This window comes from Carassius gibelio, chromosome B19, assembly GCF_023724105.1.
Source record: "Carassius gibelio isolate Cgi1373 ecotype wild population from Czech Republic chromosome B19, carGib1.2-hapl.c, whole genome shotgun sequence".
In the NCBI taxonomy this organism is placed as follows: Eukaryota; Metazoa; Chordata; class Actinopteri; order Cypriniformes; family Cyprinidae; genus Carassius; species Carassius gibelio.
This window is the reverse complement of record NC_068414.1, coordinates 17748456-17768347: the sequence shown is the minus strand read 5'-3', so window position 1 is coordinate 17768347 and position 19892 is coordinate 17748456. Positions and strand designations below refer to the sequence as shown.

Below are 19892 nucleotides of genomic sequence, written 5' to 3'. Positions count from 1 at the left end.
TCTTCTTATTAACTGCGACGAACCCACCTGTCCTGAGCATCACGACTCGCGCGACAAACATGGAGCGACGTCTGTAATGTCACGCGCAGGGGAGGCGTGAAAGGGATACAAGGACTTACTGGCTCGAGACGTGTACTTCTATAGAAGAAAAAGCATGCGGAAAATGGGTGCAGTAATCGACACAAAAGACCCCTGGCTGTTCGCCGTCACCCCCATCTTCCTTTAACAAGAGCCCCCCCTCCTCACCCTCCCTCGGACCGAGATGCATTGTGGGGGAAGTCGTTGCCATTCGACCTCTGCGGGGCCTGCGCGGACGCAGACAGAACCCTCAAATTCATTATGCCTTTAAAACCCCTATTTATTTCCGCATAACCTACATACTCTCACCAGGAGGCCAGAGCGCGGAAAAACGGCTCGTTTCATGCGGAATACTTTATTTAAGAGAGCCGCGATCGGATTTTTTGTTTTGTTTTGTTGAGAAAGTGTAGATTGTTATTTATTTGAAGAAAATGTCCGGAGAGCGAAACCGCAGGTCGCTGGCGTTCCGAGGAGGCGGATCAGCCGTCACCGGTGCCAGCGCCGTCGGAGGACACAGCTGTGAGGCCCCGGCCTGTCAAGACCGACATCTGAACGGGAACAGACCGGATCAAGAGGACGACAGGGACTTGGGGGCGAAAGGACCGTCGCTGGGGAAAGTCGAGGGCGCGGGGTCCGTGAGCGACAGCACGGAGCCGGAGGAGGACGAGGACCCGGAAGGGGGCAGTTGGACAGCGGGGAACGATCATGACAGAGGCGCTTTAATGGTGAAAACCGAGGGCTGTAAGTTGGCGACTGGCAACGGCGTGAACCGGGAGGACTGTAGCGCGGGAGAAGTGGAGGAAGCGGCCGCCAGAAAGCCGCTACTGGAGATGAGACCTCAGACGCTGCTGCTCCAGAAACACTCGCTCTTCCAAGCCTCCTGGCTGCAGGAGTTTCCCTGGCTCAAGTTCAGCCAGGAAACAGGACTGATGTCTTGCTCCTGGTGCCATAACATCGCCACCAACAACAGCGACGAGCTGGTGAAAGGCAGCCGGAATTACAAGCGGGCCTTGCTGCTGAGACATCACCTGTCCTCGGAGCACGGCAGGAATGACCCGACCAGACAGGTACGTCCACACCGCGGTTTAACGGGGACGGGGACACTCGGATACGCGACGGAGCCGACCGGGACAGTGCTTTTCGGTGTGTTTTTAACAAATGTCGAAGTTTTCCCGTCTATTTAGTAGCGGGAATGCTGTTTTTAAAGCCGTTTAGCGAGCTAATAGGTCTCAGGTATAGACTTAGCATATGTGAGCTAACTGGATCAGCGCTGTCAGTCGGTGAGCTGAGCTAAAACACCCTCATCTTAGGTGATTTAAGCGTAAAATCGCTGATTATAGTCTCGTTTTATATTATAATAATTCTTTATTTTCATGATTTGTAATCAGATATTTATTATTACACAAACCAAAAATATCATCAAGTGAAACCGTGTCTGAAAATGTGTGTCCTCGTTTCCTGCACTGCACTGTAATTATCAGCCCTGGTTTTCATGGTTACTAACCTGATTGCTACAGAGGTCACACAATGGCAAGGGGTTTGACCCTGCTACCTTTGGGGAGCCACACCCCTTCCCAACCCCCCTCGCTATAAAAACTGACCTCTGGCACATCTCACCCTCCCCTTTTAGGGCACCTAAATTAGAGGCATTGTGTTAGGTGACTCCCCAAGATCCAGAGATAGTGTGTGTGACTTGCTACACTAGGTCAGAGTGAATTATGTCGCTTGTAATGACAGCAATGCCTGATATGTGCAGAATGAGCAGAATAAGATTAGGTTTGAATAAATCATATCAGCAGCTGAGAAACATTTTTGTGAGATAATGCACTGTAATAGTGAAATGTAATTTATATTTGATACTTCTGTATTCTGTATCCAAAGGAAACGTATAATGCAAAGACATGTCACTTAAGATAAATAGTTATTGATTTTTTTTTTTTTTTTAATGCTTTTGATTCCCTGTCCATTGTCAAGCCACAAAATGATTGATTTATGTTTTAAATCCTATCTGTTGCTGTCCAGAAGATGCTGTGTTACTGGTTTGCCAGTAAAATCCCTTAGGATTGTGTGGTATGATAGTGTCCAGTCTAATCGGGGTGACACAAAGTGTTCCACTAACTCAATTTATACCCCTCACTAATTAGGAAGGAAAAGAGGAGAGATTACCAGCGCCTCCCTAGCAACAGCGGGGTTAAGACGCTACAGAAGATCGGTTACGCTTTTCTGTTCAATCACTTTCCTGTCAAAATCAACAGTTTTTATAATACTTAGTTTTTTTTTGTATAACTGTATGATGTGTAATATGTAGAGTAAATGTGCATTTTCCATATATAATATATTATTTGTGTTTTAATACACTCTCAAAAAAAAAAAAAAAGGTTCCTGTGAAAAGGGCAGTTTTCACAGTGATGCCATATAGAGGAACTATTTTGGGATTCCCCAAAAAACTCTTAGTTATGAAAAATCAATTTTTCATATTTTAAAGAATATTTGAATATGAGCTTTTCCAACTATAAAGAACATGTTGGTTCCATGCAGTTTAGGTTCCTTACTGGCATCGATGGTTCCATGAAGATCCTTTAATATCCATGAAACCTTTCCAATGCTGAAATGGTTCTCCATAATGGAAGAAGGTTCTTTAGATTATTAAAATGTTTGAACAAAAAATAATGTGGATGTTATGTTATTGATGCAATCATTGATGCCAATAAATATAATTCTTTTTAAGAGTGATTTTATTATTGACATCTCAGCAATAAGAGTAATGCACATGGAGATCACGAGACTGCGGAAGAATAGTATCTGTCTTAAAGAAGGCTAATTGGGTGAAACATTAGGACGGCTGCTTTCTGAGTAAAGAATGGCTGTTCTGATAGGCCACATCCTCCAATAGCCAATTTCATAATTGTGATCTATTATGTTTTTTGGTGCAGCAACTGTCCGTTATAATTTGCTAAATTTCTTCACTGGTCTATATTGAACTACTCTAATTGAATTCCCCCTAAAGAAGGGTATCTGTGTCGCCTCACTCTCCAGACTAGACTTCGCCCTCAAAGTATTTGCCCTCTGTTGCTGTTATTAGTGAGCCGCGCTGAAGACGAGGGTCTTCACCCCTGTACTGTCTGCTGCTGTGAGATATGTGTGTATTGGGGGGGGGGGGGGCTGTTGTGTTGTTGGTGCTGGTGGGGGAGAATTCCCTGGAATTTTGTATCGATGAGCCCTGCTCTTTGTTGGGAGGCTCAGATCCTGGCATTCCCCTCCCACACCTTGGGTCAAGCACACTGCTGCATTGTTCATGCATCTGGATGAGGGGACCAGGCGCTGGCCTGCGGGGCTGGGATAGCTCAGGAAGACTATGTGCAATGAAAACAAAACCACTGTCCTTGTTGTCTGAGGCACAGTGTCCCCCTAACATGGTACTTGTGTAGTGTATTCTCACCGTGGTCCTGGAAGGTGACAAAGGCACGGCTCTCTTTTGCTGAAGGCTATGTGTTTAATTTTGGGGAGCTATTGTTGGTTTATGGTGAATGGAACATGTTGGAAGTGTACAATAGAATAATGGGTGTTGGCAACTTATCGCCTGAAGAGCTTTAGGCAACTGTGTGTTCAACTGCAGCGCAGGAGAAGGGCAGCGGTATTGGTGGTGGTTGTATAATGTTCCCGTTTAGCATCAAAATGAAAGTCTGGGGTGGGAAACCAGAGAGGGAAACCACAGCAAGTTTCATGTGCAACACGTTTTAATCCGAAAACACACCGTTTCCTATTTTCTTTGATGTGTCAAATTCTGAACGATACTTTTTTTTGTCTCCTACATACACTACGTTTAAAAGGTTTGGATCGGTAAATTTTTCAAAATGTTTTTTAGAAATATTAGAAGTACAGTAAAACAGTATGTTTCTTATATTTAAATGTATTTTTTTCTTATGATGGAAATATTCAGCAGCCATTACTCTTATCTTCAGTGTCACATGATCCTTTAGAAAGCATTCGAATATGCTGATTTACAGCTCGGGGAGCATTTACATTTACATTTTTATTATCAACCGTTATTGTTGAAAACAGTTGTGCTGCTTGACACTTTTCTGAAAACCGTGCTACACCTTTTTTTTTATTTTTTTAAGATGCTTTGGTGAATAATTTTTTTTTAAAAGAACTGAATTTATTTGAAATGTTAATCTTTTGAAACATTCTAAATTGTTCTTTCTGACACTTTTAAAGAATTTAATCCATTCCTTCTAAATAAAAGTAGGCCCTCTTCAATTCTTTTTAATCTTACTAATCCACAACCTTACAACTGTAGTGTAAATGAAATCCAAACATGTCAGCCTGTATGAGTAAAAAAATGTCTGAGAAACACAATTAGCATCAACCGTATGACATCATAATTTTGGCATTTATAGATATTGTAAAAGTAATGTCTTTTCCTTTCGTTGTTTGGTTGTACAGTTTACACAGACCAGATGGCTTACAAAAAGAGGGCACAAATGACCTAGCAGCACAACTGTAGACAGTAACAATAACAAACATTCAATTAACAAAAAGACTATGCCAAATGTCAAAGTGTCACCACAGACTCATTTTGACACGGTTTAATGGGGGGAATCTTCGAAAAACATCTGTTCTCTTGCATACGTATACACGTGGCACATCTGGAGAAAGAATGAATTGTGTGTGTGAGTGTACATGAGAGAACGACAGAGAAAGAAAAAGAGGTTAAGTCTGGGCTAGCATGTCCTGACACCCGCTTTCGACTGACGACTGCCACCTCATCTGTCCTCTCTCCGTAGCTTGACTTGGCCCACAATCAGGCTCTCTCTGGATAGACCGAGGCGAACAATAGTGGGGACATTGTGACACCACAAACGGACGTTCAATCTCATCTAACACCCGTTTCTCCAACTCGTCCTCCTCCTTCAAGCCTTCTCTTCGCTAGATCAGTCTGAACTCAACACTGCTGCCATTTAAACTACATTTTATTTTCTTTAAAGTAGTTTACAAAAAAGAAAATTCTTTGCACCGTCATGCCATTCCATGTGTCAGTGTTACCCAATAGGAGATTTTGAAGAATTGAGAATTGCTCTTTTTACTACAGCTCTCATTTATGCTTGTCATGTCTCTTTAATCTAAGAAATACACAAAAAAGTGGTTTTCAAACAGGTTTCTCAAACACGCCCACGTCTGCCATTGTTTGTCAAACAGATCCCGAACAGGTCCTATACTAAACTCGTACCATCTGTTGAATCAGTGTTGCTGGTCAGGATGCTTAAACAGGGAAATGTTATGAAAGTGCAACCGAGTCACAGAGTTTACACACAAAAAAAAATTAGACCTGCAAGCTTTAACTTGTAGTCGTTTCCTGAAGCCATTGAATAGCCTGCAAATCATATGGACTACTTTTAAGGTGTCATTTTAGCAACAGGACAGTTCCTGGTCACTATAAACTATCATTTAGAGGTGTGGGTTCAATAAGATATTTAGTAACCAAAAATTAATACTTTTATTCAGTAAGAACACATTAAATTGATCAAAAGTGACAGTGAGGACATTTATAATGTTACAAACGATATCTATTTCAAATAGGCTTACTTTTTTTTTCAAATAGTTTAATAATCATGAAAAAATGTCACAGTTCCCACAAATATATTAAACTGCACAGAGGCTGTTGTCAACATTGGTAATAATAAGAAATGTTTATTGAGCAGCAAATCCACATATTATGATGATTTCTGAAGGATCATGTGATCCTGAAGACCGCAATGATGCTGGAAATTCAGCTTTGCATTACAGGAATTAATAACATTTTAAAATAATTTATTATATTAACAGTATTACTGTTGTTACTGTATTTTTTAAAAGAGACGTCTTTTAAACACATGAAAAATCTTACTTGTCCGGCACATCATTATATTGCAAAGAGCAGCATGAACATCTTTTCAGAATATCTTTGTGTGTGTGTGTGTGTATTCAAATGAGTTGGTTTTAAACAACATGAGAGTGAGTAAAAGATGACAGGATTTTATTCCAGCTCTGGTTTTGTAATTCCAGCTGTGTTTTTCTAAGTCTTTTGCAACCTTCACCAGTAAGTGTGTTAGGGAATTGTAAGTGCTTTCTTCACAAAGCTTCAGTGTAGCACTAAAGCAGCAATAGTGAACAATGAGCCTGGAGGAAAGGACTGGCATTGTGTGAAGAAATGGGGCTGCGCTCTCTCTCTCTCTCTCTCTCTTGCTCTCTGACTACTGGTTGGGCCTGCTGTGGCTGGATCAGGCTACAGTAATAACCCCATCTACCAGGACGAGCCCAGCAGTGTGGAGGAGGGGGGCTGGGAAGGCCTCCGCCCTGAGAAATAGATTTAATCTGAATTACTCCAGCAAAAAACCCAGCTGTGTGGTAGGAGGGGGAAAAATGTAGGGTGGTATAAATTTCTGCATGGATTAGGAGATCTGCTTTGCAATCCAGAAATATAGTCTGTAGATTCACTACCATTTGTAGGTACCAGCTGTCTCTCTCTCTCTCTCTCTCTCTGTGTCTCTTAATTGTGAGAGCAGATGATGGAGACTGATGGTGGGATGGGATAATGGCTAAATATTTCTCATCTTAAAGAGCATTAACAAGGGCGCGGAGATTGCATCCTGTGAGCAGGGGGTTTACCGCTGTTATAGTTCCCACAGTACTGCAGCTTTTGAGCCTGTTCAACCAGTTCTCTAGTCAAAGTTGTCACCGTACACCTGCCCTTCACCTTATGTTTACACTGTAGACTGATGCTGGTTGTCATTTTTGTTTGTTGTCACTCCACTAGGAAATGGAAAGGCCAGAGGACGCGGAGAGCCCGGAGGTGGAGGACTATAGAAACAAGCCCAATGAGAACTCGTACTGCTACCAGCTGCTGCAGGAGCTGGACAAGCAGCGCAAGAGCGGCATCCTCTGCGACGTCAACATCGTGGTGGGCGACCAGGTGTTCAAGGCGCACAAGAACATCCTGGTTGCTGGGAGCCGCTACTTCAAGACCCTCTACTGCCTGACGAAGAGCGAGAACTGTGACCAAACTACCATCACGCACTTGGACGTGGCCGCCGTGCAGGGCTTCTCCGTCATCCTGGACTTCCTGTACTCCGGCAACCTCTTGCTCACCAGCCAGAATGCCATCGAGGTGATGTCCGTGGCGAGTTACCTCCAGATGACCGAGGTGGTCCAGTCCTGTCGAGCCTTCATCAAAGACGCCCTCAACATCAGCATCAAGCAGGAAGCCCCTGATTCTGTGGTGGTCGACTACAACAAGCGGCGGACGGTGGCCAAAGACTGCCAGAGTGCCGACAAGAAGCCCAGCAACTTCTGGGCCACCAGCATCCTGTCCAAGCTGTCCATCAAGGCCAGCGGGCAAGTGAAGGATGAACCCAGTGATATAGAGGTGTCCGGTGGAGAAGGCTGCGCTTTGGGAAGCTCTGGTTGGGGTGGAGAGAACTCGTCAGAGTCTACAGAGATGGAGCCACAGGGTCCGGGGCAGGTGTTCGTCTGGAACGAGCCGCATCCTGGCACTGGGGTCGCCGTCAAGAGAGAGGCGCATCCAGAGCCGGGCAGCGGAAGGCGGAAAAAACAGGCCGCCAAGCGCTTCGTCTACAACATCCCACCTGAGCCGGAAGAGGGTTTTGACGAGGGCATGTTCATCCAACCGTCTGCCTCCTACACCAGAGAGGACTTCTCTTACCTCTCAGAGAATGCCGGTATGTTACCCATCATGCCTTTCTCTTCTGTTCAGGCGCCATAATGGAGTACAATACAAATCATCAGTCATAACCAAATTATGTGTCATTAAAAACACACCCAGCAAGTTTAAAATAAAAAAAAAATGCTTTCATTTCCTTGTGTGCTGGAAGTGTCTATTGAGCTCTTTCAGGCCGTGGGAGTTTGGTTATTTGAATAATGTTGCCGCCCTATTATGTAGACTCGTCAGCATACTTCAGTTCTGTCATTAGGGTTTGTCTTGTATGACAGTGGTGTCTTTGACACCTCTCTCTCTCTCTCTCTCTCTCTCACTCACACAAAGGCTTTGGTAGTAGTATAATCAGTGTTTGTTAGAGGCAGAATACACTGCCTTGAGGAAGGAAAGGGAAGTAAAGGATGTGACGTGTGGCCAAGTATGGTGGCCCATACTCGGAATTTGTTCTGCATTTAACCCATCCAAGTGCACAGACACAGTAGTGAACACACACACACACAGTGAAGACACACCCAAGTTATCGTACTACTAACACTGTTTGAGAATTTGATATGCTGAGAACATACTTAGCAAATTTTCAGCATGCAAATGGTTTATATTCAACTGTAAAGTTCATTCAAGTTTATTAGAAAAACGGCTCATATTTGGGAAGGCGATTAGATCTTAGGTTGTTTACATTTGAATGTGGTTATGTAATGTCTAACATGTTGTAGACTGAATTAAAAGCAGCACGCCGTTTACAGTAATTCTCTAGATGACCTGATCAAATCCTGCATATACAGTATACTGAAACATATGACCTGAAATGTATTAAGTTTTTAACATTATTTGAGCTTTAAAAAAAAAACAATATTTATGATATAGATCAAGTCCGATTTTATTGTTGATTTGATGTTATTTGAAAGACATATTGACAACCCAACAGGTCAACATTAGAATCAAAATGAACGTTGATAATTAATGTTCAGTTTCACTGTGCAAGATAATGAAGACAAATATAATATTTCTTAACATGTATGAACCAATCTTTTATCACAGATGTCACTTTTCACGATCAATCCATATTCCCATCTTACTTTTCTTTTTCTGCATTATATCTTTTCCGTACGCTCAAGATGAAATGACATTCTCAGCCAATTTAACAGAGTTCACAGCTTGCACACTGTAGCTGGTCATTCTAAAATGTATTCCACTCAGCTGATGTACAAAACGTTAGCTGATATGTTGTTACATATTTATTTTCAAGCAGGGAATGTGCTAAATACTAAATAATAATGAGAAAGCACGTTCTCGCCCACATGCACATGCATGCACGTCTAAACCTTCAGCTGTGGCAGTCGGCCAGCCATGGTCTCGCATCATGATTGCTTGTCCTCAGGCCATGTGCAGCTCAAGACCGCAAGACCATCTTCTCTTTTTTTTATTCGAGTGGCCAGTCCGTTTTCTTCTGCCCTTATTAAGAAAGTCTGCCCTCCCTTCGCCTCATACCACAAAAACCTGCGTAATCTGTAGCCTGCCGAGCTGTCATGCTTCAAACTCTGCCCCATTAAGAAGAGCGGCGCGTGGTATAGTATCATGTCTTAAGTGACGCAGTTCTGAGAAGAGGCTTTCTCTCGCCATCATCGACTCATCTAATGCAGGATAATGAAGTAAAGCGGGGGAAACGTTCTACCCTCAGGCTTCCTAAACGCCCTCAAATGCACTTAGCTTATATTCCTGAGGGCACTTAAATGTGCCGAACTGACGGCTCACACCTGCAAGGCAAGAGTGTGTCACTGTGTTTGCCTGCACATGCCTGCATATGCTTGCGTACTCGTCTGTGTACTTGCGTCCATGTTGACTACCCACTTCCTTTTTCACACATTGGGCTTTTTTTCGTGAAAGGGAATGTTGCTTATTGCTTAAACCCTGTAAGTTTATTACGTAAATATAGCATGATTACTTAAAAAAAATAAAAAATAATAATAAGTAATGTATTTCAATAATAAACTATTAATTTCAACTTTTGAAATAATTTGTAATATGTAATAAAAAATTTTAAGCAGTCGTAGTGTATAAACATTTTACATTTATAATAATTATATTATAAGAATCATGGGTAGCTCTGCCCTCTGTTTAAATTTCATTTTCATTGTTCACAATTTCATTGTTTTGCTGTGTATATATCTAGATATGTTTTAATTAGCTGCAGTAACATTGTTATATTAGTATTTCTTCTATACTAATTTATAGCATTTATTAATAATTAGAATTGGCTTTTCTTTTTGCACACTCTCAAGAAAATTAATTTACAGAAGCTGTCACTGGGGTGGTACCATTTCAAATTGTACACCTTTGTACCCCAAAAGTCCATATTGGTCTTTTTTTATTTCTTCTATATCTTTCAGTTTTAATAATTTTAAATGTATTTTTAGTACTTAAGATATATTTCAGTAAGTTGCCAAGGAAGCATTTCTAAATTTTAATTAGAAATGTTGAATTACATTTTAATAAAATTTAATACATTTTTAATAAAATTTTAAATTTGTCTAATATTTATATTTTAATACACATTTGATATTTATTTCAACTAATAATAATAGTTTTAATTAACAATAACAACACTGGTGTCACGTCATGTATCATTTTCACTTTTGGTGTGAACAGACAGATTACTTTTCGATAAGACTTTGTTGCACTTGGATGCGTTCTGTCTGTTCTGTCTCACACATCATGCAGCAGGATCCGTCACTGTAAATGTTTGAGTTCTTTCCAAACAAGACCGTTGAATTGTTGATTTTCAGCAGTGACACACACACACTACCCCCGATTCCCTCTTCCGAGGTGCAGCGCTGCCAGGGGCCGTCCGCCCTAATCCTGCTAATGCAGCCCAACTATCTCTGCCATTCCAAATATTGACCCAGGCAGAGTGGACCCACTGCAGAGGTACTTACAAAGGGATCTGACGGCTTTGGCCTGCCTGCCTGCTAATCCACAGTGTGTAAGATGATCTGCTGTTAGGGCTTCTCCCATATATTTACACATCATATCTCCTCCACACACCCATACACACACACATACATTTACAGTTGCTGCCTTACGCAAAGTCATGATCTTTACAAATAGACGCACACGTGTGAGATTATCAAGGATTCATCTCTGATGTATGAGAGCAGTAAAGGCCTGTTCACACTAAAATCGATATCTATATTACTTTAATGGGATAGTTCACCCAAAAATTTTAACTCTGCAGTTAATTACTCACCATCATGTCATTCCCAAACCCGACGATCGTTCATCTTCAGAACACAAACTTATTAAAAAAATATATATTTTTGTTGAAATCTGAGAGCTTTCTGACCCTGCATAGACCGCAACTGAAATACCACGTTTAAAGGATTAGTTCACCCCAGAATGAAAATTTGTCCATCTTCTACTCGCCCTCGAAGCATCCTAGGTGTGTGTGACTTTCCTCTTTCAGAATAATCCAATCAGAGTTATATTAAAAATGGTCCTTGCTCTTCCAAGCCTTTCAATGGGGGTAAGCGGGTGTTTGTTGTCAACAGTTCAGAAGACATGAAATAAAGTGCGTGAATCTATAATAAAACATCCCTCACACGGCTCTGGAGCCCGCATAATGAACTGCATAATGAGCCTTTCAGTCAGAAAGTAAGTTAATTGTAATTTAAGTTCTTTTCGGGGGCTATCAGGAGAAAATGCCTCAAAACATGTATACGTGTTAATCGACTCCAGAGGGTTAATTGCAGATTTTTCATTTTTGGGTGAATTATCCCTTTAAGGCTGGAAAACACAGCAACATTATTGAATACCTCACCAGTGTGTTGCAAACGTCAGTACTCCGAGGGAGGGATTGTTTTCTTCAAGTGTAGTTATTTAGTTAGTGCTCATGCCTGCATTTAGTCACTTTTTGGACACCAACGATGTGTAGCTACTAGCTATAAGCATTTATGTACCTGTGTAATTGATTATATTTCAGGCCTGTTTTCTTAGGGGGTTGAGGTCATTCGTAGCACTTACAGGGTGGGGTCGGTTAAAACATTGAGCCCACTTACCACCAATCTCTCAGATCTGGCCTAGCAAGTCTTGTCCAGCCTACTGCGAGTTTCCCAGCGAGAAGAGTCTTGCCAAATTAGCACAGTCTTATGACTCAGGCCTGGCGAATGAGAATCCAAGTTAACCGTTAACCATTTTAAGAACCAACAAGCCCGTAGGGGAAGTTGTGGCCTAATGGTTAGAGGGTTGGACTCCCAATCGAAGGGTTGTGGGTTCTAGTCTCGGGCCGGACGGAATTGTGGGTGGGGGGACTGCATGTACAGTTCTCTCTCCACCTTCAATACCACGACTTAGGTGCCCTTGAGCAAGGCATCGAACCCCCAACTGCTCCCCGGGCGCCGCAGCATAAATGGCTGCCCACTGCTCCGGGTGTGTGCTCACAGTGTGTGTGTGTGTGTGTGTGCTCACTGCTCTGTGTGTGTGCATTTCGGATGGGTTAAATGCAGAGCACAAATTCTGAGTATGGGTCACCATACTTGGCTGAATGTCACTTCACTCACTTTATACTTTAGTAACAGATTAAACTGTAATTTCAAGCCTTTAGACTCAGACGAATGGCACAGCTGCTGTCGGGGCTTCTTTAGCCCGCAAGGTGGTGCTTAGAGCCTGGATTGAATTCCCAGGTGATCTGGCTCTCGTCACCCCTTTGGAAACCTGCTTGACGACCCTTTGTTTTGCCCATTTTGGCTCAAACAAAGCTAGAGCCCACCCCCCAATCCCACATGCTGTAGTACAGGCAGCTCCGGTCTAATTGTCTCAAGATACTGCTCCCAAGAGAGCTTGAGTGTTGGGTCGAATCCTTTCAGAAGCAAAAAGCAGAGATTGCAATTTATACACACTATGTATACAGTAGTTTCTCCCAGATAAACAACTGTTTCTGGATGTATCTTTGTGGAGAGGAATGGTGGCTAGAAGGAAGGAAAGAGTTCCTGGGTTTTATACAGCCTGTTTATCAGTAGAAAATCACATTAGACTAATATAGTTATGGCTTCTGGCATGTGGTTTCCATAGCAACTAGCACATTTTCACAGCATTTTTTTTTTTTTTTTTATGTGAGGGTGACACTGAGGGTACATACAGGCGCTTGTACACACAAATTTTCTTCGCCTTAGCCACACAAGGCCACTTTTTGTATGTCACGTGTCACCAAACTGACTAATAGAGTTGATAACGCCAATTGAGAGTATTCTGCCTCTGACAAGATGAACTGCATCTGCTGGCTTGACAGATCTCATGCTGAATTGTTTATATCTCAGGAACTGGTGTGGAAAGTGCTGAGAATCTGTTTGTTTGTGTGGTTTCTCCTAGGCGAAGCGCCTGATAACGCCCTCAATAAGCTGAAGTGTCCCCACTGTAACTACATAGCCAAGCACCGGCGAACACTAAAGAGACACCTGATCATCCACTCGGGCGTGCGCTCCTTCAGCTGCGACATCTGCGGGAAGCTGTTCACTCGCCGAGAACACGTCAAGAGACATTCCCTGGTAAGACAGAAGCACAAGTGTCTATAGTGTTTCAAAACATTTCACCCTAACATCTATAGATTCATTTTTTCAAGCATATTTTTAAACCACTACATTCTTCTACAATGGGACAACTTTCATGACCGTTGAGCATATTTTCCTTCATATTTACCCCCCAAAAATGAATTAATTTAGATGTTTTTATTTTGAAGCTTTCTAAGCTTGACCTTTTTTTGCCTTTTTTTTTTTAAGAAATTTGCATACATATCGTTTATAAAGTATACAATTTCATTAAAACTTAATAATAATGAATTATAATTATATGAAATTACACTTATAAATGTGTATATATATATATATATATATATATATATATATATATATATATATATATGTGTATATATATATTTGAAATATATTAATATTAATATTTTCTGTTGTTTTATATTACATACATTTTAAATATCTTTGTTATAAGGCTGTCACTAACGATTTTGATATTCAAGTACTGTAATCAGTTGATTATAGACCGAAGCGAAAAATAGCTTTTAAGATTACTAAAATACATATATAATAGCAATGACACTATATTAACTAGTTAAAATAAAGTATTAAAACCAAGTAATTATATGGTTTTATTGAAAAAATTTAAACTGTTAAAACAAATAATGTTTTATAAGCTAACCTACTTTACGCATTATAACAAATGCCTGCAGAGGGCACCAACGGACTGACAGTTGTTTTTACACTTTAGCGCGATCTAATCCTTGTTTGATATTGACTAAACAACATTTAATTCAAATCTCCACTTTGTCTTTAATATTTGGCCATTTCTTTATAAAAGAAATGCTACAGACAATGTAATTTCTTGAATATGCGGACAAAACAGTGTAAACCGAGTGAATGTTTAAATTTTTTTTTTTTTTTTTTTTTTTTTTAATCATGATGAACAGTTATCTTAGAGGTTATAATAAATGCAAACTCACAGCAATATGCAGAGATGGAGTTTGAGACGGTCCTCTCATGTACATGATAACAGTGAAAAGCGCCATTTTCGGTATTTTGCCAGTTACTTGACACATGCAAAATGCAATCAAGGATTTGTAGAGTTTTTGTTTTTATGTAATATGACTTTTTTCATTTACTTTTTGTATTTACACATGCATTTATATATGTCTTAATTGCATATAATACACATTATATAATATAAAATATTATTTTATTTATGCATATTTTATTTACATTACACTAATGACAATTCCCCAATGGAAATGCTTAATTCTGTTTGTGTTCCTAAAAATTGCATAATATAATGTCTTTATTTAAGTCCTTTGACTTTGGAGTGACATGATGGACATTCCTGACAGGTTTTACAGTATTCACCCACAGGCTGATTTCATTCACAATCATTGCAATACTCACTAATGTTATCTTTCTTGGCTCACTAATATCCCTCTCCATTACATTACTTTGCAGGTTCACAAAAAGGATAAGAAATACAAGTGTATGGTATGCAAGAAGATCTTCATGTTGGCGGCCAGCGTGGGCATACGGCACGGCTCTCGGCGCTACGGCGTGTGCGTGGAGTGCGCAGACTCGCACCAAGGCACGCAGGAGGGTCTGGAGGGCATGCAGGACCTGGAATTCGCCCGCGACGAAGACTTCGACGAAGCCGGAGAGGGAGACGAGGACATGGAGGCGGAAGGGGAGGAGCCTAATGAGATTGACCAATCCAACTGCGAGGGTGATGCGGGTGCCACCCCCGAGAAGGACTAATTTAGACATAACCTGCTAGAGAAACGAATCAAAATGCAAAGAAAAAAAAATAGCTGGGAAACAATCAACAATTCCAAAGTGCTATCAAACCTCTTTGTTGCACGTGAAGTTATGTCAAAGAGATCTATAGCTTTGTTAGAGAGGGACTCCAATATTTAAAGATTGCTCTATGTGTCAGAGTCTGGGCCGTGTGCCTGGCAGAGAAAGAGGTATAATGATATATAACAAAACAAAATCAGGTTTTTCTGTGATGTTTTTTTTTTTCTTTTGTAGGGGGTGAGGGTGTACAGCGTTTTTGAGTTATAATAGGCCAATCATATTAAAAGAAATATTAATTATTTAATTTATGAAGAAAAATATTATAGTCTTATGAAAATGATAGAAATTAGATTTTTTTTTTTTTAAAACGTACGTCTGCTTATTTTGAGATCATAACTGCGCTTCCTGACAGACCTGATCGTATATTGCTCGGAGGAGGAGCTCAACAAAGAAGGAGCATTATAGAAATTCCGCTTACAGGAAGATTTTTTCTCTTTTTTTCGTGTGTATTACCTTTCTAGGTAAATGTTGTCATGAAATTTTATGAAATATCGAAATATATATATTTTCCTTTTCCCTGCACAAATCTTGGAACCAAAAATCTGTTTTGTGACTCTAATTGACCACAGCCATATTTATGATTAAGTTATATGGGGCTGTTAGATCGTGCCAAGCAGAACGCACACCAAGATTTTTCCGCAGGACACAAAACTACTGAAAATGCTGAGAGAACATAAAGCAGAGAAAGTATAAAAAAAAATATATAAGGGGAATATATTATTGCTAGCTTTATTTGAATCACAGCATCACAGTAACACTTTATAAGCATTTTGTCATTCACTTAAAGCTTGAATTTTGCCAAATGATGGAAACGTTTGGTGCTGTAACGCTTTTTTATTTTTATTATTATTTTTAAATACTGGACCTACAAGCTGTATATGATGTTAATAATCGTAAAGCCTACTCAACTCAGTTATACTAATCAGCTTTGTATTTTACACTGTTGCGCTATGGAGCCTATCAGGTATGCTTTTCTGTTTTGAACGTCTTTTCTATGAAATGCACATACACACACAAACCATTTGTTGTTGTCAAAACTACTGGCAGTACTTGTACAGATAGAACGACCTGATGTTCTTGACCCTCCTGAGTTGGTTAGTGGTACTGAGCTTACTTTGAATCACTTGAACGACCTGTGTACCGTTTTTTTAAGAATGCAGATGGAAAGAGGTGGTTTGCAATAGACTCCCAAACATCGTTTTAGTCCCCCTGTAACATCTGCGATCATTTCGGTTTGGTTTATTTGGACTCTGTCGTGTGTCTGCTGAGTGAAAAACACTTTGCTTGTGCTGATGTAGAGTGGAAGGTCTATGGAAGTACATAGACGGGCACTTACTGTTCTGCGTTTGATAATTTCTTATTTCCCCAAAGCCGGTCTGGATGGAAATAAATTGAAACTGTTGTGTTTTATTCCATACTGATCTTTTTTTTTTTTTACATTACATTATTTAATGCTATATATATGTATTGACTCGAATGCAATCAAGACTGTTAATTTTTATTTGTCCTACCAAAATCGTTGTTTAATTGTTAATGTATAAGAAAACCAGGTAAATATTTAGTGTAGATCCTTGCTTGTGTACGTCGTCAGATTTAAATGTTTTTATTCGAAAGTCAATCATTCACATTACCCTTAGATGCTTATATTGATTTATTTGTCCTACCTCTTTGAGGTTTTGTTTTGTTTTTGTTCATCCATTGTGTTTTTATATTTCATTTTTTAAGAACTATCGTTTGTGGGTTAATTCCTAGGAGCAGGAGTTTCTGTTCATATGCAGTGGATAAATTGAAGTGCTATACTGATACAGACATCGTCTATCTTTCCCTTTACTCAAGATGAAAGTGTATTTTAAAAGCTGTATAGAAGATCCTGTTTGTATTGCTTACCTTCAGATCACTGTGGGAGGGATATTATAAACGTGAAAGATTTAAAATATATATATATATGGATATAGATATTTAATTAGTTGATTTAAATCATGGCACGTCGCTGCAGTTAACCGCTTTAAAACCTCGGCCTGACTTTCACTATTCTCACCAAACTTCACTCTTTCATGTTCACCATCATGTCGGTTTATTGTTTTCCTTGTTTTGTCTGTGTATCTGTTCAACTCACATTAATGTACTCCTTTGACTTTATGCTGTGTATGGACATAACAGACAAAAAAAGAAAGAAAAAAAACACTACAGATGAAGGTTTTTTTCAGCTGTATTTTGTAAAAGCTGTTTCAAAGATGTATTTTTCAACTCTCTTACAGTGATGCAAACGGGGCCACGGGCTCACCTCAAACACAAATCAAATCAGGTTATTCTTATGTTTTTTCAAGACTTCAAATGACTGTTTTCCTCCTCTTTCAATTGTACTACTGTTCCTCTATTATACATTTTAAAATAAAACTTTGATATTTCTCTGTGCTGTACTGTCTTATTGTACTAATCCGAGGAAGTTTTGAGCATGCTCGAGGGGGATCTCTCATTTCATGGATATGCACAGTGAATTGACATGAATTAGCATTATTTGTATGTAATGTTATATAGGTTTGTGTTTTTCCTGCACTTTGGCAATGAAATCTCCACTTCCTCTAAACGTACATGAACCAAACTTTGCTAAAGATTTTCACAGTAATGTAATTCCAGATACTGCAGAATGATTTATTTACTTCCTTATTTGTTTCACGATTTGTGCAAGCATGTGCAAAATGACATAACTACTGTTCATCATCTCTTTTCTACTTTTGAACTGTGATGTCAGTCAAATAGAGGAAGCTGTCAAAGGAAAAAATCCACTTGCTAGCATAAACGCAAAGAGCGTATGGCACTAATAAAATTAAGATTTAAATACCTGTAAATAACCCAGTTTTGTTTTCCTTTTGATACTGTGGTAACAGCGTTGACGTTCTTCAAAACATCTCCTGGTATAAGAACTTTTTAGATTAAAATATTTTCAAAGAGAGCACACACTTTTCAGTGCTTCAGATCTTATCAGCTAGGGAAAGTGTCATCGTTTCCTGTATCTAACAAAGTTGTGGGAGATAATTCCACCAATTTAAAGGCAAAATATTGTATGGTAACAGAGTTGACGCAAGATTTATGGACATATATTTTTATAAGAAAATCGACAGTAACATCTAGGAATTCATAACAATAATTAACAAAATATTAAAATAAAAATATAACCATTTGGGGGGAAAAGGTGAGAAAAATAAACCCTTCGGACACCAAATGTACCTGCAATTATAGAATGATCCATAAGTTCTTTGACGCGATTCTATATTTCATATTTCATCATCTCCTCATGCCGTCATCACTTCTGTATCACACTGCACCACCATCTAGTGGACATTCCCCGAAATTGTACTTTGTTAAAATAATTTTTTAGCCACAGACAATTAATTAATTTATATATTTATATTTATATATATGTTTATTTACATTTAAAGCACAGAAAAAGAACTTAAGGGTTTTCAAGTTATATTTTTATACAATTTCACAGTCCAGTGGACTCGTGAACTATAATTTAGTTAACTGTATAATCCAAAAAGAAAGTTGCAGTGGAGTGAGAGTTGTTACGAAAACTTCGCAACACACACGCACACACATAGAGAGAGAGAGAGATTTGTTGAGACATTATAAGACTACCTGTAGGCAGCCTCAATTTATTGATAAAGGTTAATTTGAACATTGGTAGTTGCAGAATTTTATTTATTTATATATATATATATATATATATATATATTTTTTTTTTGTCTACATTTTGCCAAAACTGTTTGGTGTAACATGCCTCGATTTTACATTACGTGTTTACATTTTGTTTTCTGTAATGATGATGACAGAAGGCTGAAGACAGACTGACAGATTGATTCCTCATACAGTCCCATCCCTGTCCACTAGATGGCAGACAGTTACTGTCTTTCTCATCGTCAGCTCACGTTTCTGAGTTTGTTCTCTTTGTTTTGTTTTTAAATTACGGCATTATCACTCAGTATCCCAAAAGTGTTCAGTTCAGTTGAGTTTAACGTTATACATTTATTCATATACATTGTTTTTATACCCATCTATCTATAATAAACATTGTTAAATCTATAGATAGATAGATTTCCGTTCAGTGTAATACATTGTTATACTTATACATTGTTCTATCTATCTATCTATCTATCTATCTATCTATCTATCTATCTATCTATCTATCTATCTATCTATCTATCTATCCTGATTTGGGTACTAAAGGCCTAACATTAGTTTTGAGTACATTTGCAAGTGTTTTTTTTTTTTTGGCCAAGTTTTATTCATTTGAGTGAATGTTTGTGTATACGTGTGTGTGTTTGTTTATGCACATTGTGTGTGTGTGTGTGTGTGTGTGTGTGTGTGTGCTGTTCAAACATGCCCCTGGGCAGCCACACACTGGCTCATTCTGCTGGCTGTGTGAGAATGGATGGCTGCTTTTGTGTGGGTGTCTGTCAGTGCTGTTGTGTGAAGCTGGCCCCATTGTGCCCGACCACTGTCCCTTATTGACACAGGACCTTCTTTTTGCCTGTTCCCATGCTCCGACCCTCCGGCTTGGCCCGTCAGCGCCTGAAACCGGATCCTGGGCAGTATACCGGTTGCGTTCCCCCTCTCTCTCTCTCTCTCTCTCTCTCTCTCTCTATGTCCTGGTGCTATTGTCTGCTGTCGTATTTCATTCTAAAGTGTGATGGGGCAAATTAAAGAGC

The 19892-nt window shown here is 39.6% G+C and overlaps 1 protein-coding gene across 1 annotated transcript; it reads left to right on the top strand.

Moving 5' to 3' along the window:
* Nucleotides 1-34: 34 nt before the first annotated feature.
* zbtb10 (zinc finger and BTB domain containing 10) lies at nucleotides 35-17592 on the top strand. Its single transcript, XM_052584937.1, has 4 exons — nucleotides 35-1145; nucleotides 6875-7796; nucleotides 13154-13329; nucleotides 14785-17592. The coding sequence occupies exons 1-4, from the start codon at nucleotides 510-512 to the stop codon at nucleotides 15082-15084; spliced, it is 2034 nt and encodes a 677-aa protein (XP_052440897.1). The 5' UTR covers nucleotides 35-509; the 3' UTR covers nucleotides 15085-17592.
* Nucleotides 17593-19892: the final 2300 nt, after the last annotated feature.

Coding starts and splice junctions, on each gene's coding strand:
- zbtb10 (XM_052584937.1), top strand. CDS start 510: ATGTCCGGAGAGCGAAACCGCAGGTCGCTGGCGTTCCGAGGAGGCGGA. Junction 1,146..6,874: donor GGAATGACCCGACCAGACAG/GTACGTCCACAC, acceptor TCACTCCACTAG/GAAATGGAAAGGCCAGAGGA. Junction 7,797..13,153: donor TTACCTCTCAGAGAATGCCG/GTATGTTACCCA, acceptor GGTTTCTCCTAG/GCGAAGCGCCTGATAACGCC.